We start from the raw sequence: 19,555 nt of genomic DNA, 5'->3' as shown, positions 1-19,555 counted from the left end.
ATATGTAAGACAAAACTATAAAAGATGATACACAAAAGAAAATGTAGATGACAAAATGACATCGTGAGTCGGTATAATGTACATGTAGTTTGAGTCTGAGAAATCAAGGTATAAGAATGAGAACAGAGGCAATATTTGAAAACATAAGCACTGAAAATTTCCAAAATGATATTAGCCAGAGATCCATGTATTACAATAAGCTCAGTGAATGTCAATCAGGATAGATGAAGAAAGATCCACACCTAGACACAGGAAAAAATATTGAAAAGAATAAAGAGAAAATGTGCTGCCAGAGAAATAAGAAAGATTACCTTCCAGGTAGCAGCAGCTAGGTGGACAGCTAACTTCATAGCATCAACAATGAAACCAAAAGATAGAAAATGATATCTTAAGTACACCTTAAAAATTACATTAAAACGTGTTCAACATCACTAGTCATCCAGGAAATGCAAATCAAAACCACAATAAAATCTAACCTCACAAATGTTAGAATGTCCATTACCAAAAAGACAAGAAATAACAAATGTTGGTGAGGATGTGGAGAAAAGGGAACTTTTGTGCATTGTTGGTAGAAATTTAAATTGGTGCAGCCACTATGGAAAACAATATGAAGGCTCTTCGAAAAATTAGAAATGAGGCAGGAAAGACAGGGCCATGGCCAAGGACAGCCACCATTAGGCAAAAGGTAAAGCCACCTCCTTGTTTTGCACTTCATGAGACCATGATGCATGGAGGAATGATATCTAAAACAGAGACTTTGTAGCATCTGAGCAAGAAACTTTAACTATGAAAAAGGCCTTCCCTGAGTTCCAAAGAGTAAATTTAATCTGAGAAATGAGAAAATGACTTTTAGTTGCTCTTCAAGGGCTATAGATAATATTCTGAGCCACTACCTTTGAGCTGTTTTGCAGATACCAAAACCGCCACCAGGTGGGAAAAGTTAACTGCATGCTGCCCCAAAGCACGTAGACTCCCAAACTGGTTGGAACCAGACGGTTGATGATGATAACTCCTTATTACCTCACCACCAACCAATCAGAGTCTTAGGGGAAGGAAAAGGGGATTACTCTCCTCTAAACCCCAGAAGACTAATCCAGTATTAACAACCTAAGCTGTCCCTGTTGCACTCTTCATTAGTGAGGATGCCCACACTCTTCTTCCCTGAGTGTGTAACTTTTGCCTGAAATAAATTGCTTCTTTGTGTGCTCTTCCACACATACTGTGCTTCTAATAAACTCTGTGCCTGCTTTAAAATCTTGATTTCTTTGTGGAATTCCTTCTTCAAAGAAGACAAGGACTGGGGTCTTCTCATCACCAAAGTCAGACACCATATGATCCAGCAATTCCACTTCTGGGTATTTATCCAAAGAAAATGAAAATACTAACTTGAAAAGATATCTGCACCCCCATATTGAATTGCAGCATTATTTACAATAGTGAAGACACGGAAGCAACCTAAGTGACCATCGATGGAAGAACAGGTAAAGAAAATGTGGTATATACACACAATGGAATATTATTCAGCCATAAAAAGGAAGGAAGTGTTGTCATTTGCTACAACGTGGATGGACCTTGAGGGCATTATGATAAGCAGAATAAGTCAGAGAATGAGAAACCCTTACCTGTGAAATCTAAAAAACAAAAACAACCCAAAAGACAAAAACAACTCAAAAAACAAAAACAAAAAGACACACAAAATCTGAGCTCATATATACAAAGAAGAGATTGATAGTTACCAGAGTTGGGGTGTGGGGAGTTGGTGAATTGGGTGAAAGGGAGCAAAAGGTACAAGTTTTCAGTTATAAAATAAGAAATTCATGGGGATATAATGTACAGCATGGTGTCTATAATTAATAATACTGTAATATATATTTGAAGGTTGCTAAGAGAGTAGATCATAAAAGTTCTCATCATAAGAAAGTAAAATTTTAATTATATATGGTGACTTACAACTACACTTAGTGTGGTGATAATTTTTCAATGTATATAAATATCAAATTATGTTGTACATCTGAAATTAATATAATATTAAATATCAATTATACCTGAACTTGAAAAGAGAGAAGTAATTGTATCCCTAAGTTAGATCATTTAAAAAAAACAACTCCACTGAGATAAAAATGTAAATGTAAAAAACAAAATGTTAATACTGTTAGCAGAAAAAGTAGGCAAATATTTCTTAGACCTTGGGGCAGGGAAGGACTTCTTAAATAAAACATCTACTCACAAATTCTCCACCTCCCCCAATAAAAACTGCTTGATATTATAAAATAAAAATCATTATATTGTTTCAGTAATTTTGTCCTTTTAAAGAACACTTCATTAAGAAATAAAATTCAGGGAATCTGTGACTACTGTAGGAAAAAATGACATCTTTGTCTGCACTAACTTCTAATTGAAATTTAGCATCTCCTTCAATTATGAATGTAGACCAGGGGTTTGCAAACTATGTCCTGTGGGCCAAATCCCACCTGCTTTTGTGAATAAACTTACTGGTACACAGCAGCACTCATTTGCTTATTACTGTTGGCATGTGCTTTCTCTTACAAGGGCAAAATCAAGTAGCTACAACATAGATTGTATTGCCTGAAAAGCCTAAAATATTTACTATCTGGTTCTTTATAGAAAAATTTGGTGACTCCTGGTGTACAACATAACAAAGTTTATTAATTCCCTGAGTTCACAGGCCATCCTTAATAATATCAGCTACAATTATTCATTGATCCACTGTTTGCCAGGCATGTGCTGAGAGTTTTAAATATATCATTGCATTCAAACCTCATAACAACCCAATGAGATAGTTTTTACTGTCTTCATTTTATAAAGAAAATGAAGGTTTACAGAGTTTTGTTGAAATGCTACGTTTTTGTTCTTTCTCACTACTTCATTGACTCTTTCCAGTAGCTACTCTTACTCTATTTGACCTCTCCATCTGTCTAATAAGGTTCTCTGGATCCCTTCCCTCTGAAACCTCTATAATGATTTGATTTATTGTTGGTATTCTTACAGTTAATTTTACAGGGTAATAATTATTAATAATTAGCATTAGCAAAGTATTTATTAAATATAATATCTGTTTATTATTTATTAATATTTATTAACAATATCATTAATTATTAATAAATTAATAATATTTATCAATAATCATTAATATCCATTAATAATATTTATTATTTATATTTATTGTTAACAAACATCATCAATAATATTCATTAATGATAATGTCTATTCTTAATTTATTAATAATTATTTATCCATAATATTTATTGATAATATTTAAATTAGTTTAATAATATTAATAATTAATAATTATTAATAATAATTATTAGTAAAACATTAATTAAACATTATATTCACAGAATGTGATTCTTTCCTGGTTAATCACCTGTATTTTAACCTATGTTGAAAACCTTCCTAAAATATTTTGCTATACTTTCCAATCTAGCAGTTACAAAAGTCAAACTTGCTTTGAAGATCTCTCAGAACTTCTAAGTTTTCAAAAAGAAGAAAGAAAAAGAATAAGGAATAAAAAAAGATTAAAAAATTTTTTTTTCATTTTTACTTCCTTGTTTCATAATTACATAACATTTTTTGTAATTTTATTGTCAAAACTATAAAAAAATAAATAAAAAGGACCTTTAGAGAAATCTGGATTTTATTCCTGTCCCCTCCATCCTTTTCCTTCCCTCACCTTATGGATATTGTTTTTATTTTTTTCCTTTATAAAGGAATACATATTTTTTCTGTCCCCTTCTTTCTTTGATAGAATTGCTCACACACTGTTCTTCACTTAATAACATATTCTAGACATCATACTGAAATTTACAAAGATCATCTTCATTCCTTTTTACAACTACATAGAACTCATACCAAAAATACTTGGTTCTCGCTCCTTGGGAGACTTCAGATCAATTATGTCAGAGTGAGTGCACACATTCTCCAGGAGACTCATGGAACTGATATATGTGTGTTGAACCCCAGTCTCCCTACATCAGCAATGGCACCACTCTCTACCTGCATGCTCACAGAGTCACCCTCTTCTTTCACATCCCTCATCCACTCCATCAGCATGTCCTTCAGGGAGTCTTCCCATGGCTAGTTATCCAATCTAACTCACTGTTATCCCTCCCATAGACACCACAGGGTTCTCATAACTGGTTTGCCTGCTGACACTCTTAAACAATCTATTTTCTACACAGCAACACAAAGGATGTTTTAAAATATACATTACATGTTCTCACTGCCCTTCTTAAAAACCTCCAATATAATTGTCGAAACTAGGTAATTGAGGTTTATTGGTATACAACCTATTTTTGTGTATGTAGGGAAAATTTCTCAATAAAAAAATAGCACAAAATATTTGTCTTCCTTTTGCACTTAGAGTAAATGCCATTTCCAATATCTTTACCTTCTTTACATTTACATTCTGCTTCTCAGCATAAAAACACTCTAATGTTGCTGTCTTTTATAAAAATACTTTCTTGGGACTTCCCTGGTGGCGCAGTGGTTGAGAATCCGCCTGCCGATGCAGGGGACACGGGTTCGAGCCCTGGTCCGGGAAGATCCCACATGCCGCGGAGCAACTAAGCCCGTGTGCTGCAACTACTGACCCTGCACTCTAGAGCCCATGCTCTGCAGCAAGAGAAGCCACCATAATGAGAAGCCCACGCTAACGCAACGAAGAGTAGCCCCCGCTCACCACAACTAGAGAAAGCCAGTGTGCAGCAACGAAGACCCAACGCAGCCAAAAATAAATAAATAAATAAATAAATTTATTAAAAAAAAAAAAAAACTTTCTTGTACCTGATTACCCATTTGGGAAAAAGTGTAGACTACTTTTAACTTAATTCTAGAATTCTAAACTGACCAAAGCTGATTATATGACTATATTTTACATATATACACATAATGCACATAATATATACATATATTTCATTATATATAATGTAAATGAAAGAAAAATGAAAACACGACAATGTAGAAAACCTTGAAGAAGAAAATTTTTATAAACTTGAATTGAAGATTAGGACACAGTAGCACACAAAACTCAAAAGCCAACAATTATCTAAAATTAATATCTGATATTTAAAAATAACGACACCACCAAACCAAAAAATAAACAAAAACAGCCCAAACAAAATTAATCAACATGCCACATTCAGACCATTGCCTGCAAGTCTGTTACAGTTTCCACCAGTAAATTATCTCAACTTTTTCTGATTATTGTGAAAGTGTAACCAAACTTTAAAAAATTTCCCAGAGAAAAAGAATAACAGCTAGGTATAGGGAATCAATACTACTTCAAATGGCATTAAAGTTGTCTGTAGTACACAAATTCTTTTGCAAAATATTTTCAGAGTGCTTTGAGATTTAAGCAAAGAAAGCAAAGGCTAGGGTTGCATACAAATAGTGGGATTTGAAGGTTCAGATATCTGCCACAGACTCACATATATACTCATCCATTCATCCAATGTGCTTACTGAGCCCCTACTATGTGCCAGGCACTGTGCTAGGTGGTCAGTATACAGCAGGGACTAATTATTTTCTCTGACAATTCTCAGAACTCAGTGTCTCTAGTTTTATCTTATAAATCTTGGCTACTGGTCTAATTACAATTTACAGGAGTAAGGAAAGAAATATATTACAAGCCCTGTTCTTACATTCTCATCATCTAGCACAGTGCAAGTCATGGGGAGGTTGTTCCAAGAGCACTTATTGAATAGAAGTTACTGTAGTATGCAGGCCAAGTGAATGGACCACTTATTTTGCTCAGGTGGTATGACTACCTGATTAGAATCTAGACTAGGTTTTCTTGTTTCCAAAGAACTTATAGTGTCTACCTGATTAGAATTTAGGCTAGATTTTCTTGTTTCCAAAGAACTTATAGTGTCTACATCCAGAAAAAACTAAAGTATTATCTAAAATGACAGATGGTCCAGTGATCTATGGACATTCATGTTTAAAATGTTTAATTTTAAACATTTTTAACCTGGTCTTAAAATGTTTAATTCTTGAAGTATTGTAGAACTTTTCAATGTTTAATGTCATCTACCCCACTGGATTTTTAGAGTCTTAGCAGGAACCAGGCTTAGATGTCTTTTGTTCTCTCATCATTCTGGGTTCAGTGGCTCATTCACAGCTGGTATGCAGTATATGTAAGTTGGTCGATGGCCTCTATAACAACTGAAATTGGTACTGATGTTTTTGGTCACAGCTCTCCTACTCACATTTTTCAATAGTTTATTCTAAATATATTCTTCAGTATATCCCACTCTGACCTTTTCCTACTGATTTAATCATAACTGTGATTTTATATTATGTATTAATATTTCTGTGTCCATTACTGAAGGAAATCCTATAGGTTAAAAGAAGGTTAAGGGATATGTCAACTACAGCATATGAACATTTTTTGGATTCTGGTTCACACAGGCAAGATGTAAAAACAAAATGAAACCTGTTTATGAGACAGAGGAAAATTTGATCATTGACTTGATATTTGAACAAAAGAAGGACATACTCTCAATTTCTGTTAGGTGTGACAGGTGTTGTGGTCGTTCTTGTTTAAAATAAATAGTGAAATACTTTAAAAGCTCAGATAGAAACACTGATAATCTCAACTGCATAAAGATAATTTATTTAGGAATAGCAAAAACTATCCATAAGTAAAGCCAAAAGTCAAAAAATAGACTGAGAAAAAATATTTTCAATTCATTTTTCAAAAATGGCTGATCTTCCAAATATTGGAGTATTTTTTTAAGTTAAGAAGAAAAAAGGCTAACAACCTAATAGAAAAATGGGCAAAGATTTGATCAGAAAGATGACAAGGAAAAATGGTCCTCCAACATACAAAAGAAGCTGATGATAATATTAATGCAAATGAACACTATATAGAGGAGGATCCAGGGAAGATGGCAGCAGTGTCACATAAAAAGAGCCAGAGCATGGCCACCAGGCATTCCTACCAGGCATGGCCACCATTTACAATGAAACTAGATGACAAGGCAACACACAAGCCCCAAACTACAAGTAGATGGGGACAAATCACTAACAGTCACAATACCTGCATTGTATCATGACCTATGAAGGAGAAACTAGAGGGAAACAATGGATTGTCTGGGGAGCTTTAGAAGAGGGGAAGAGGTGACCCAAAACAGCCACAAGGTGGTCACTGGAAAGTCACAGAACAATTTGGGAAGAGGTGAAATTGAGAGGAGCTTTGCTGACTCCAATGGTAAGTGAAGTCAGGGTCCACAGAAATAATTGAAGGCATTAAAGCATTCTGGACCCTATGAATTCCAGGAATAGAGCCACTAGGGGAAAGAAAAGAGAGGCAGGCATGATATAGATACCTTGTAGCTCTGAATTTGAATTGGAAATAGTAATATGAATTTATGACATATCTATCATTTATGTAAATATGTGTGGATGTATGGATATCTGTTTGCATACAGAAACACACACAACATTCAGGAAGAATCAACTGAGTAGGACTGAATTCTCCTAGTGCACCTTCCCCACTTGTACTGCTACTATGCTATTATAAGCTTTGTTTTCAATGACACCAGACTCTCCTAAGACTCCTCCTATTGTACAGCTACAATTGTCTTCCCTATGGGTTTTCTTTTTGCCTCATATATCCCAGTGTTGGAGCTAAAGAAGTTGGCAACCCAGAAATACTAATGGATGAACACCAAAGAAAATCCCCAACAAAGTCTTTTTATTTTAGTCAAAAGACTAAGGAAGGGGCAGGATTTCCAGACAGAAAAACTTTTATACAATGACTGTTCCAGTCCTCCAAATAGAGAAAAAACCATGTCTGCACTCCCACTTATGCCAACAAAGACAGAATGAGAACCTATACATTTACCTTCACAAGAATGAAATGAGGATAATGACAATAGGCTTTCTTCTGGTTTGAGTTTTCTAAAATTATGATTGAAGTGAACATTATAACACTGTCTGACATGATCCTAATATATGCAAAGAAAACATTTTAAGATAATTATATTACAAGTAAGAGAGGGAAAATGGACATAAAATGAGAAGTTTTAAACCTCACTCAAACAAGTAAAGTGACGCCAGTAGACTATGAAAAGTTGTGTATATTATGTAATACTAGTGCAACTAAAAAGATAAAGAGAAATACACTCAAAAACTATAAATAAATGGAAATGGCATTCTAAAAATATGTTCAAGTAGCCCACAGGAAAGTAGTAAAAAGAAAACAGAAACAAAAATAGAGAGAACAAACACATGAAAATTAAGATGGCAGGCTTTAGTCCTAACAATAATTACATTAAATGTAAATGGTCTAAACAAACCAATTAAAGATAGTTTGACAGAGTGGCTTTAAAAACATGATCCATATATATGCTGTCTACTAGAAACTCACTTCAAATGTAATAATATAGGTAGATTGAAAGTACAAGGGTGGAAAAAGATGCAAACATTAATCCAGGAAAGCAAGAGTGGAGAGACTAATATCAGATAAGGTAGGCTTAAGAACAAGAAAATATTTTGAGACACAGAGAAATTACATAAAGAAAAAAAGTTAATCCAACAAGAAGGCATAGCAATCCTAAATGTGGATATACCAGGGCACAGAACTGTAAAATATGGGAAGCAAAACACTTGTAGAAACTGAAAGGAGAAATAGACAAATCACAAATGTAGATGAACACTTTGACATCCCTCTTAATAATTAGAATGCAGAATAACTAGGCAGAAAATCTGCAAGGAAATAGAACTCAACAACCTTATCAAACAACAGGATCTTTATCAACATTTATAAAATACTTCATTCAGCATCAGGATATACTTTTTTTTTCAAGTGCCCACAGAACATATAGCAAGACAGACCCTCTCCTGGGCCATAAAACAAGCCTCAACAAATTTAAAAAATTGAATCATATGGAATATGTTCTCTGGTCTTAATGGAATCAAACTAGAATATCAATAACACAATGACAACATAAATATCTCCAGCTCTTAGAAACTCAATAACACATTTCTAAATAACCCCTGCGTCAAAAAACAAGTCTAAAGAGAAATTTTTAAAAAATTGAAATAAAAAATACAACATATTAAAATTCATGGGACACAGTGAAAGCAGTGGTGAAAATAAAATTTATGGTACTAAATTCATTCATTAGAAAAAAGGAAAAGTCTTCAAATAATAATCTAATCTAGCACGTCAAGAATCTAGAATAAGAATAGCAAACTAAACACAAAGGAAGCGGAAGGAAGGGAATAATAATAGGAGCAGAAATAAAATTGTAAACAGAATAGAGAAAAGTCAATGAAACAAATAACTGATTCTTTGAAATGATCAAGTAGACAAACCTTGAGCAAGACTAAGAAAAAAGTGACAAGACAAATTATCAATAGCAGGAATGAAAGAAGGGACATGACTACAGGTCCTGTAGATAGCAAAAAGGAAACAATGGAATACTGTGAATGATTGTATACACATAAAACTTGACAACTTAGAGGAAATAGACCAATTCGTAAAAAACATACAGACTACCACAAATCACCTAATATGAAATAGTTAATTTAAATACCCTTATACTATTAAAGAAACTGAAAAAATTATTTTAAAATTTCAAAAGATGAAAGAAATCAATCAATCAATCAATCACCAGGCTCAAATGGTTTCATTGGAGAGTTCTATCAAGCATTTAAAGACTTAACATCAATTCTACACAATATCTTCTAGAAAATAAAACAGGAGGGAACACTTGCCAATTCATTTTATATAACTAGTATACCTTGATCCCCAAACCAGACAAAGACAGTACAACAAAAGAAAACTCCAAAACAGCATCCCTCTTGAATATTAATGCAGAAATCACTAACAAAATATTGTTAAATTAAAACCAGCGATATGTAAAAAGAATTGTATGATGAATAAGTGGTGTATTTCAGGGATGTAAGACTGGTTCAATATTTGAAAATCAAAGATTAAAGTGGAAAGCATCAATTTACAGGATTTCATAACTCATTATACAGCTAAGTAATCAAGACTGTGTGGTATTGACAGAGTGATAGACATGTATATCAATGGAACAATGTAGAGAACCCTTTAATAGACTCACATAAATATGCCCACCTAATTTTTGACAAAAGTGAAAGAGAAACGACAATCTCTTCAAAAATGGTGCTGGAGGAACTGACATCTATAGCAACACACACAAAAATGAACTTGACCTAACCTCACACCTTAATGAAAATTTAACTCAAATGTATCATGGACTTAAATATAAAACTGTAAAACTTTTTGAAAAATATAGGAGAAAATCCTTGGTCTAGGAAAAGTGTTCTTATGTTTGACACCAAAAGCATCACTCATTAGAAAATTGATAAATTTGACCTAATCAAAATTTAAAACTTTTCATCCTCTCCATATGAGCTTTCACAAAGAAAAAAAAAAAGTCACAAAGGAGAAAATATTTGCACAAGGCACATCTCATAGTAGACTAGAATAAATAACTCTCAATTCATAAGAGTGAAAACAATCCAATTAGAAAAGGGAACAAAAACATGAAGAGACCTATCACTGAAGAGGATATACAGATGACAAATAAGCACATGAAATGATGTTCAATGTTGTTAGTCAATAGGGACTGCAAATTGAGACCACAATGAGATATCACCACTTTGGGATGACATACAGGGAAACCTATGGGCAGAGGCCAAACCCTTCATTCTAAGCTCTGCTCAGAGTACACTATGATGGGCTGGGTCTGCTGATGCCACTCACTAAAGGACTGTCAGAACTGCTAAAATATAAATTGTGACACCACATAATGGTGAGGAAACAAACAAAATCATTCATACATTGCTGGTGGGAGCATATAATGATATGGTTATCTGAAAACTGGATGGTCAGTTTCTTTAGAAAATTAAGCATGTGATTATCATACATATCGATGTTGCACTCCATTTATCCCACACAGACTTGTGGTTACAAAATCTGTACCTGCATGTTTATAACAGCTTTACTTACAATAGCTCCAAACTAGAAACAATCCAGATGATCTTCAATGGGTGAATGGTTAAACTGTGGTACAATATCCATCCATCTAGTGGAACACTACTCAGCAGTAGAAATCTCAATGAATCCTGAGATTATCATGAGTGAAAAAAGCCAATCCCCATAGGTTACATACTCTATGATTCCACTTATATAAATTCTTGAAATGATATATAGATGATAGGTAGATAGATGGAAATGGAGCACATCTTAGTCATTGCCAGGAGTTAATTAAGGAGTGAGTGTGGGAGGGTCATGTGTGTGGCCATAAAAGGGCAAAATGAGGAATCTTGTGGTGATTCAGTATTTTGGCTGAATCTGGTCAATATACTAGTTATGTTATTGTACTTTGGTTTTCTGAGATGTTACCATGAGGGAAACCTGAGTAAAGGATACAAGGGATCTCTCTGAGACCTCTTTGTATTATCTGTCACAACAACATGTGAAACTACAGTGATCTCAAAATAAAAAGTTTCCTTTACTTAAAAAAAAAGGAACATCAGGTGATTTTGTCATGTGTGTGTTTATATCCTAAAACTATCTTCTGACATAAGAAACACCAGGTTCCATTTTAATGGGAAGAATTTTAGGCTCAGAAACATTAAACAAGTTCTGTTATCACACAGTTAGGAAATGAGGAAGGCAGGGTTGAGCACAATTATCTCTGAATGTCTAAGTTGTCCCTGATGTTAAAGGATCCTCCATGCAGGAAGCATGATGCAGAGAGTAGAGAGAAAGGTTAACAGGTCCCAAGTCACCTGGAAAGTGAGCACCCCCCTGCCCCTTGGACGCTCTATAATCCTGGGTCCCATCCAAGCATCCAGCACAAGGCAGAAAGGGATGAGGGTCACAGTCATTTATTTTCACATTTTTTCCCCTCATTACATTGGGCTAGGAAAAAAGAAGTCATGAGTGTATAGAATTGTACTAGTCCATTTTCTGCCCTTTGAATCAAACTGGGATCCAGGTTCCAACTGTAAGTTCTCAACCTGACTCAGTGTCAGAGAGAGTTGACCACTGTTGCTGGGGGCCAGGGTGTAGGGGGAGAAATGCAGGAAACAGGCATGGACTTGACTGTGGAAGGTACATGTTCCAGGGCTCCCATCTGGGTACCTGAGAATCCTCTATGTAGATCATATGTGGGGGAGCCCACAGCAGCTCCTCAAAGCAATCAGGGATGGCACACGCAGGGGGCTGGTACTCGGGTGGTGGGACATCAGCCACTTCTGCACAGGGAGGACATGAGAGAGAGACATGACATCATGAGGACATCACCTACCCTCCTCCTGAATCTATGCCTATTACTTAGTCTGGCCCAGGGGGCCATGTCTATTCTAAACCAGGCCATGAGTAAAGTCCCTCATTGTTTTGGGGACAAAGAGGAGAAATAAGAGAGAGGAGCAGGTGGATGCTCAGAACCTCAAGTCCTTTGTGCTGTGCGCAGGGGGTAACCTGCGGGCAGGGACCAGCCCCATCATGCTGCCCTTCTCAGGAGACAGTGCAATGTCTGGGCCAGCTGATGCCACTTACTAAATAACCATGAAGATGAATATAAGAGACAAACCTGAGAAGTCCTTGTTCTCCCCTCTGTGTTCTAGGATCCTGTGAAGGGCCTCTCCATAAGGACATGGCAAGGGTTCACTCCTTGGTCTCTGGTTGGCTTCATGAATGGTCCAATATAAGTCCTGCATGTTTATTAGCATCTGGAGACATTTTCTCCTGCTCTTATTTATGCCCCTTTGCTTGAGATGCCTGGCAATTATTCTTGATGCTATGTGATAATTCTTCTTTAACTCTTCGTCTTCAAGGAGTTCCCATTCTTGTAGGAAACTCCTAATCTCATGGTTGCTCCAAGGTTTAACACACTGGTCTGGAAAGGAGAGAGGGATGTAGATATGCTCTGGCATAGCTCACATGCACACATGAGAGTTTCTCAGAGACCCTCCCTCTACACTGATAGGTCCAAACGTGACTCTATCCAGTTAGTGGGAGGCGACAAAATCTAACATGAGATGTTGAGGGATTCATCATCAACCTGAGTCCTAATGCCCAAGCCATAGTCACTGGAACAGGTCAGGAAGTATCTGAGAGCCTGATGTTATTCCAGTTGCATAAATTAATTTCAGAGAATATTGACAGGGCTTTGATGGTTCATTTACTTCCTGGGAGGGCTCTCCTGAAGAGGGGCTCACTTCTCACCCCCCAATGGGGGCCTTTCACTGCCTCTGGTCACCAGGGCTGGGGGCGGGGACAGAGAGGTCCCAGGAATCTGAGGAAGCCCTGTCCTCCCTGGGGCCTGAGATGAGCAGTTCCGACTGGGAAGCTGAAGGAGGTGAGACAGAAAGTTTTCTCTAATTGAACATGACTGAGAACATCTTACCTGAGGGCAGTTCTTCTCCCTGGGTTTCTTTTACCTTCTCTACTTCCTGGAGATGTCTAGTAATTTCAGCCTGAAATGTCACTTTCTAATGAAAAATAAAAATAAAAGATGACTATTGACACAGTAGGTAATCTCTTAACAACTTACTTGTGATTGCTTAAATAATTATCCAATCACAGCAATGAAAATAAAAATCAATCTTAAGAACAGATCTAGAAAACATTCTGCAATAACAGAGAATATTAGTTGCAAACTATTAACAAATAAGTTATTTCAAAACAAAGCAGAGTGCTTTCTTTATGCACCCTGACGTTGAACCAGGAGAAAGCCAGAGGAACTACTGAACCAAAGGTTTTCAGACACAGGACAACAGGAACACAGGACAGTGGTTTGAAAGAAAAAAAACAAGTGAAGGGGATCCACAAGGGCCACACAGAGTCCCTCAGGATGTCCAAACCTTAGAGCAAGGAGAGGGACCCAAACGGGGCCTGGGAGTCCAGGCTGAGATCTTGGAGGAGTGAATGCTGCTGGATATCTCGTATCACAATGGCAAGTACAGGACAAGGAAGCTGCACAGGAGACAGACAGACGGACAGGGATAGAGAGATGAAGCGAACGCTGAAGATTACAGGGAGGTCCCCTGTCTAAGGACATATGAGCCCTGTGTGGGCAGGAACTGCCTGGACTGGGTAAGAGCCGCTGGAAAAGAGCAGGTTGGGAGATTGCTGGGGTCACTCAGGCCAAGAAGAATCTTTGTCCACGGCAGCCAGAGTGAAAACAAAAACCCTAATCCAAGGGTTTCCATACATAGACTGCTCAGAAAGGGTACTGCCTCAGTACTGCGGCCAAATTATCCAGACAGAAGCCTGTTCTGGTCCCAACTAACAAAGATTCAAAGCAATCCTCAAAAGGCTCAAACTGTTTTAAAGTACCTTCTCTGCACCAGAACAAAGTCCAACATTAGTTCAAGGAACACAGAATATCCAGCACCCCAAAATGCCCAATGTGGATCTCCCACTTAGAATTACCTGGAATGCAACAAAACAGAAATACAATTCGTCACTAGCAGAAAATTGATGCATAGACTCAGAAGTGACACAGATGGCAGAATTAGTAGAGAAGGGCTTTAAAGCAGCCACTAGAAATGGACTCCCTGTGATCAAGTGTGGAGAAGCAGTAGCATAAGGAGATAATAGGAAGATATAAGCAGCCTATATGGAACTTCTAGAGATGAGAAATACTCTTCCTAAATGAAATATCAAAGTAGACACATAATCCCATTAAAACCATAAATTTGTGAGAAACATCCATCAAGCATGGAAGTGGCAGCCTAGAACATCTGTGAAGGTCATAAACCCAGACACCACAGTGCCGGGTTCTCATTCCTAGCTTTGAAGTTACAACTGTGGGTCCCTGTTCAGGGTCGTTGCCAATGCAGTGCCTCAGTGCCTTCTCTGTGAGATGAGTGTAGTCATAACACCTTCCATCAGGCTTTCTATGAGGATTAAATGAGTGAATATTTGCAAAGAACAGAGAAGGTTATGCGTGTACCTTTTAATGGCTGCAAAAGTACTTATGAAATAAAATGAAAGACAAATAACCCAGCCATACTCCCACAAACACACAGGAATCAGGTTTCCTCCAATTTACCTCCATTTTTATTCTGAGTTTTCTCTGCAGCCTCAGGGCCTAATCCAGGAGCTGAAGACAGCTGGCACTTACTCTGCTTTGCTGGAATTCAGGAGATTAAGTGGTCTCCTGAAATGTGTCTGCTCCTCTCTGCTTCTGGCAGTCTCTGAAGCTCTTGGGAGGTCTAGCAGCTATTAAATACCTTGGGTGTGATTGAATCAGACACACCCGTATACTCTCTTTGGATTAACTGAAGATAAACTAATTTAGTACTTTTATTACAACTGCAAAATCCCTTTAATGCAGCACCTACAATACAGTTTGATTGGATAACTGGGATAGGATTAACTACAGATTAATACTGGATTAACTCCATTATTGATTCCAAGGGTCTCTAGGCCCCAGTGTCCTCAAAGGCAAGGTGAGAGTTTGTGACATTCCTACAAATGAACCACCCTCCCCTCCGTGAGTTAGAGCTAAGGGTCAGGGAAGCCCTTTGGGTTTGGCTCAAGGACTATGTGTGTCATGTAGAGGGTGGTTTCAGTGGAGGGTTAGTGGAAGAGCCCAGGCCTCAGCTGGTGAGGGTGGTCACAAATTCTAGAGATGCATGTGGGACACTTTATGAAGGACTTAATTTGAAAGAAGGGTTTAGGGAGGGGAGCAGAGGGAGAGAACAGAGCTTTTCTTTTTACAAGATAACATTTTTCAAAGAGAATTGTTTATGCTAAAGGAGGGACATGGAGGGAGAATGTGAGGGGGATTTATAGATGGGACAACTGAGGATGGGAGAGAAGGAAGGTGCTTAGATTGTCACCAAGAAGGTTGGCAACACAATGCTTAGAATTTTTTGCCCTCAGAATCTCAGATGTAGTCTAGGCTATTATGGGCCTTACTCAGAATTAATTTTGAATCTTCGAAACTATCTAAGAATCATACACAAATCTACACAATGATTCAGATTTATGGAGTTTATATTATGACAAGACAGGGGAGGGGCATATACAGTGAGTGATACCATCTTAAATCAGCTCAAACTCAGTGTGTAGTGGTTCCAGAGTCATCCTTGATTCTTTTCATGTCACCTAAATATATATATATATATATATATATATATATATCAGGTAACTTCTTCCACCTGGTGCGGGTTTCAGCATCTGCAAAACAGCTTAAAGGACATGACTTAGAAATTATCTATAGCCCTTGAGGTGGAACTAAAGGTCCTTGACTTTGTTTAATGGCTAAACCATTATTTTGTCTTACTTGGCTGTTTTCCTTTCTGCATTCTCTCACTTCTGATTAAATTTATTCTTTGGAACTTGAGGAAGGCCTAGGAGGATAAAGTTTTTCTACAGATAATAAGAGGCAGGTGGAGAACATGGGGGCGTTTCTGTCCTGGGAAGGACCCATAGGGTCCTGCTCAGTTACAGTCTCAGGACCTGGAGCTCCTAAGGGCAGAAACTGGCCCCAATGCCCAGGAACTGGCCACCACCCACAGTGGGCACTGGGAATCAAGGCTCTGGTTTTCAATGAAAGTACTGAGCCTCAGCACTCCAACTTGCTCTGTGATCTTGCGCACATCCTATGTTTTCTTTGAGTCCTTGTATCTTCCCCTGAAATGGGAGGGGTAGGGAGGGGACTTAAATCTTACAAGTGATTGAGTCAGGTTAATCCAGTACATTATCCTTTTGATTCATTGATTACATCTGCCAAATCCCTTCAGCTGTACCTAAACTAGTGTAAGATTGGATAATTTGGAGATGATGTGCTTGCTCTCAACTAGAGCAGTGATTCTAAAGGATCCTAGGCCCTGTACCCCACCTGCAAAATAAGCTGTCTCATCTCTACAAATGCACACCCCTGATTCTTGAATTCTTTAACTTCACAAAGAGCTCCAGTCAAAAAGAAAGTGCTGAACCCCAGCCTCTATAAAACTGTGGAATGAGCTAGGTTTTCTTTACTCCGGAATTAAAATAATTCTGATATTAAGGGTCTTTCCCGTGGACAACAGCAATAGAATCCTCAGGGGCAACCTTGCTCATACAGTCCTTGATGTTCACACCAAATCTCCTTACAGGGGCTTTTACTGGACAGAAGAGATTGCCCTGGGGAAGGGTCCCTGGTCAAGGGATGGTGGTGCTACAGTCCCAGGAAGATGTGCCTATGCCCACACCTGCTGGTGACTGATGTGTGGGTGGATTGCCCATGTCAGTGGGTCCTGGCTGTGTCCCTCTGCTTGCGAGTTGATATACAAGTAGTGATTCTGAACCAATCCCACCCCCAGCCACAAATGTTCTACTCTACCCAGGGGCAAGATCATGGGGCTTCTCTAGTGATCCATCAGCCAACTGAGCTCTCAGCAAGCCTATCTTCTCCATGGGAAAGCAATATTGTGCAAGGACCTGCAGTACTAGTTATTGTGCCTTATTTTAGTCATTGTTAAAAAAGTGAATTAATAAGGTTACATGTGTGTAAATGACAATAAAAGTTGTTCAAGGGAAAGATTTGTGAAATTTGGACCTACACAAAAGTAAAATAATGTTTATAAATTTGACCCAGGAAATGTGGAGACACAGGTTTTTTTTTTTTAATTTTTATTGGAGTATAGTTGATTTACAATGTTGTGTTAGTTTCAGGTGTACAGCAAAGTGCATCAGATATATATGTGTATATATATATATATATATATCTCCATTCTTTTTTAGATTATTTTCCCATATAGGTCATTACAGAGTATTGAGTAGAGTTCCCTGTGCTCTACAGGAGGTCCTTATTATCTATTTTATATATAGAAGAATGTGTATGTCAATCCCAATCTCCCAATTTATCCTTCAACCCCCTTTACCCCCTGGTAACCATAAGTTTGTTTTCTACATCTGTAACTCTATTTCTGTTTTGTAGATAAGTTCATTCATACCCTTTTTTAAGATCTGTGGATACACAGGTTTAAGAGACCCAATATAAATCATATATTCAGATTATCCAAAAAGTGAGTGCTAAAGTAAGAAGCATCAGCTGCAACCTCACAAGGAGGCAATTGAGGTCCAGGAATATTAAATAACAGGATTCTGCTCACCCAGCCAGAGAATGCTGATGGCAGGATTCCACCCCATTGATTCTTTATCTACAAGTTTTCCCTGATGCTTAATGACCCTCAAGCAGCAAGAATGTTGGGGAGAGGAGAGTGAGAGGGATGACAGGTCCCAAGTCTCCAGGAAGCCGAGCTCTCTCCCTGCTCCTTTCTCTCTCTACATTTTGCAGTCCCATCCAAGCCCTGACCACATGGCAGAACTAGGGGATCCTCCAGTTCATTTCACATTTTATTTTCATTCCATTGGGTTTGAGGAAGAGAAAGTCATGAAATCCCTTGTCTCTCAAGTGGATTTGAGAATCAGATTCAAATTTTAAGTTCCAGATCTGGATCCAAGTCAGAGGAGGTGACTGTGTGTGTGGGTCTGCTTGGAGAAGGCAGAAAACAGGCATGGAGATACCATGGAGGGGTGGTATCAGGGATACCAGGGTGCAGGGCTCCCATCCAGGTCCTGAGGACACTCCATACAGATCATATTTGGGGGACAACTGCAGCTCCTCATAAAGACCAATTCCTGAATCCTTTTCCTCCCTTACCCACGGCATCCGCTTCACTAGAATGTCTCATTCCTAACATCTAAACATATATGAAATGAATTGGTTTTTCAAATTGAATCTAAAATACTGAGGCATTAATGGTTACTCCCACAGACAATGGCCACAGCATTTTAATAGTGTCCCTGCTCTATTGTACTTGGTATGCAGACCAAACCTCTTTTTATGACTTTTCAGGGCAGACGTTTTTCACACCCTGTCAACTGATGGCCTCAAATCAAGATGATTTTTCTCTCGATATCCAGGCTCCAGCCATACCTACCTTCTCATTCCCTGAATACAGTGGGCGTAATTTTGTTTTGGGGTCTTTGCTCCTTCTGTGTTAGATGCTCCCCTACTATGATCCCCCAAAGCCATTCATCAGGCTGGTTTGCACTACTTGAGGATGTCTGTTAGTCAGTCACCCTGTGCACAGAGGCCTTCTCAGGTGGTGACACCCCTCATAGGTGTCACCCCTTTTCAGTCCTCAAACTCGACTCACACTTGGTATGGTTCATACAACTCCTGGGTCAGGTCAAGTCTAGCTCTCCCACTGGTCTTTAAGCTCAGTGAAATCATGGATCCTGTCTGCAAGTGAATTCAGCTGTAGAACAGCTTCCCACTCCTGATTCTACAGTGGATCAGCTGGAAGGCATTTCAAAGGCCAACCCCTGTGATTCAGACTTCATTATTCAAGGCTGGGACCCAGGGCTCGGTGTTTGTGACAAGCTCCCTGGGTGATTCTCACATGCAACCTGGGCTGAGCTCTGCCTTGAGGAAGAGCATAAGCTTTGCCATGAGCTGCACCTGACTTCAGGGGTCTCCTTTGTCCTCCCCCACCTCACGCTGTACCATGGGGGTGGGGACTCTGGTAACTGTGAGTCACACCC

General features: G+C 38.1%; 1 protein-coding gene across 1 annotated transcript; it reads right to left on the bottom strand.

Moving 5' to 3' along the window:
• Window positions 1–211: 211 nt before the first annotated feature.
• On the bottom strand, window positions 212–18,677 carry LOC132363447 (putative uncharacterized protein MSANTD5). The gene is made up of 6 exons (XM_059919144.1): window positions 18,558–18,677; window positions 13,416–13,500; window positions 12,600–12,905; window positions 12,123–12,276; window positions 1,623–1,631; window positions 212–242 (listed from the first exon to the last, which is right to left on the bottom strand). The coding sequence occupies exons 1-6, from the start codon at window positions 18,675–18,677 to the stop codon at window positions 212–214; spliced, it is 705 nt and encodes a 234-aa protein (XP_059775127.1).
• Window positions 18,678–19,555: the final 878 nt, after the last annotated feature.

Source organism: Balaenoptera ricei, chromosome 3, assembly GCF_028023285.1.
Source record: "Balaenoptera ricei isolate mBalRic1 chromosome 3, mBalRic1.hap2, whole genome shotgun sequence".
In the NCBI taxonomy this organism is placed as follows: Eukaryota; Metazoa; Chordata; class Mammalia; order Artiodactyla; family Balaenopteridae; genus Balaenoptera; species Balaenoptera ricei.
Note: the sequence above shows the minus strand (reverse complement) of the source record. Positions and strands in the feature narration are given on the sequence as shown.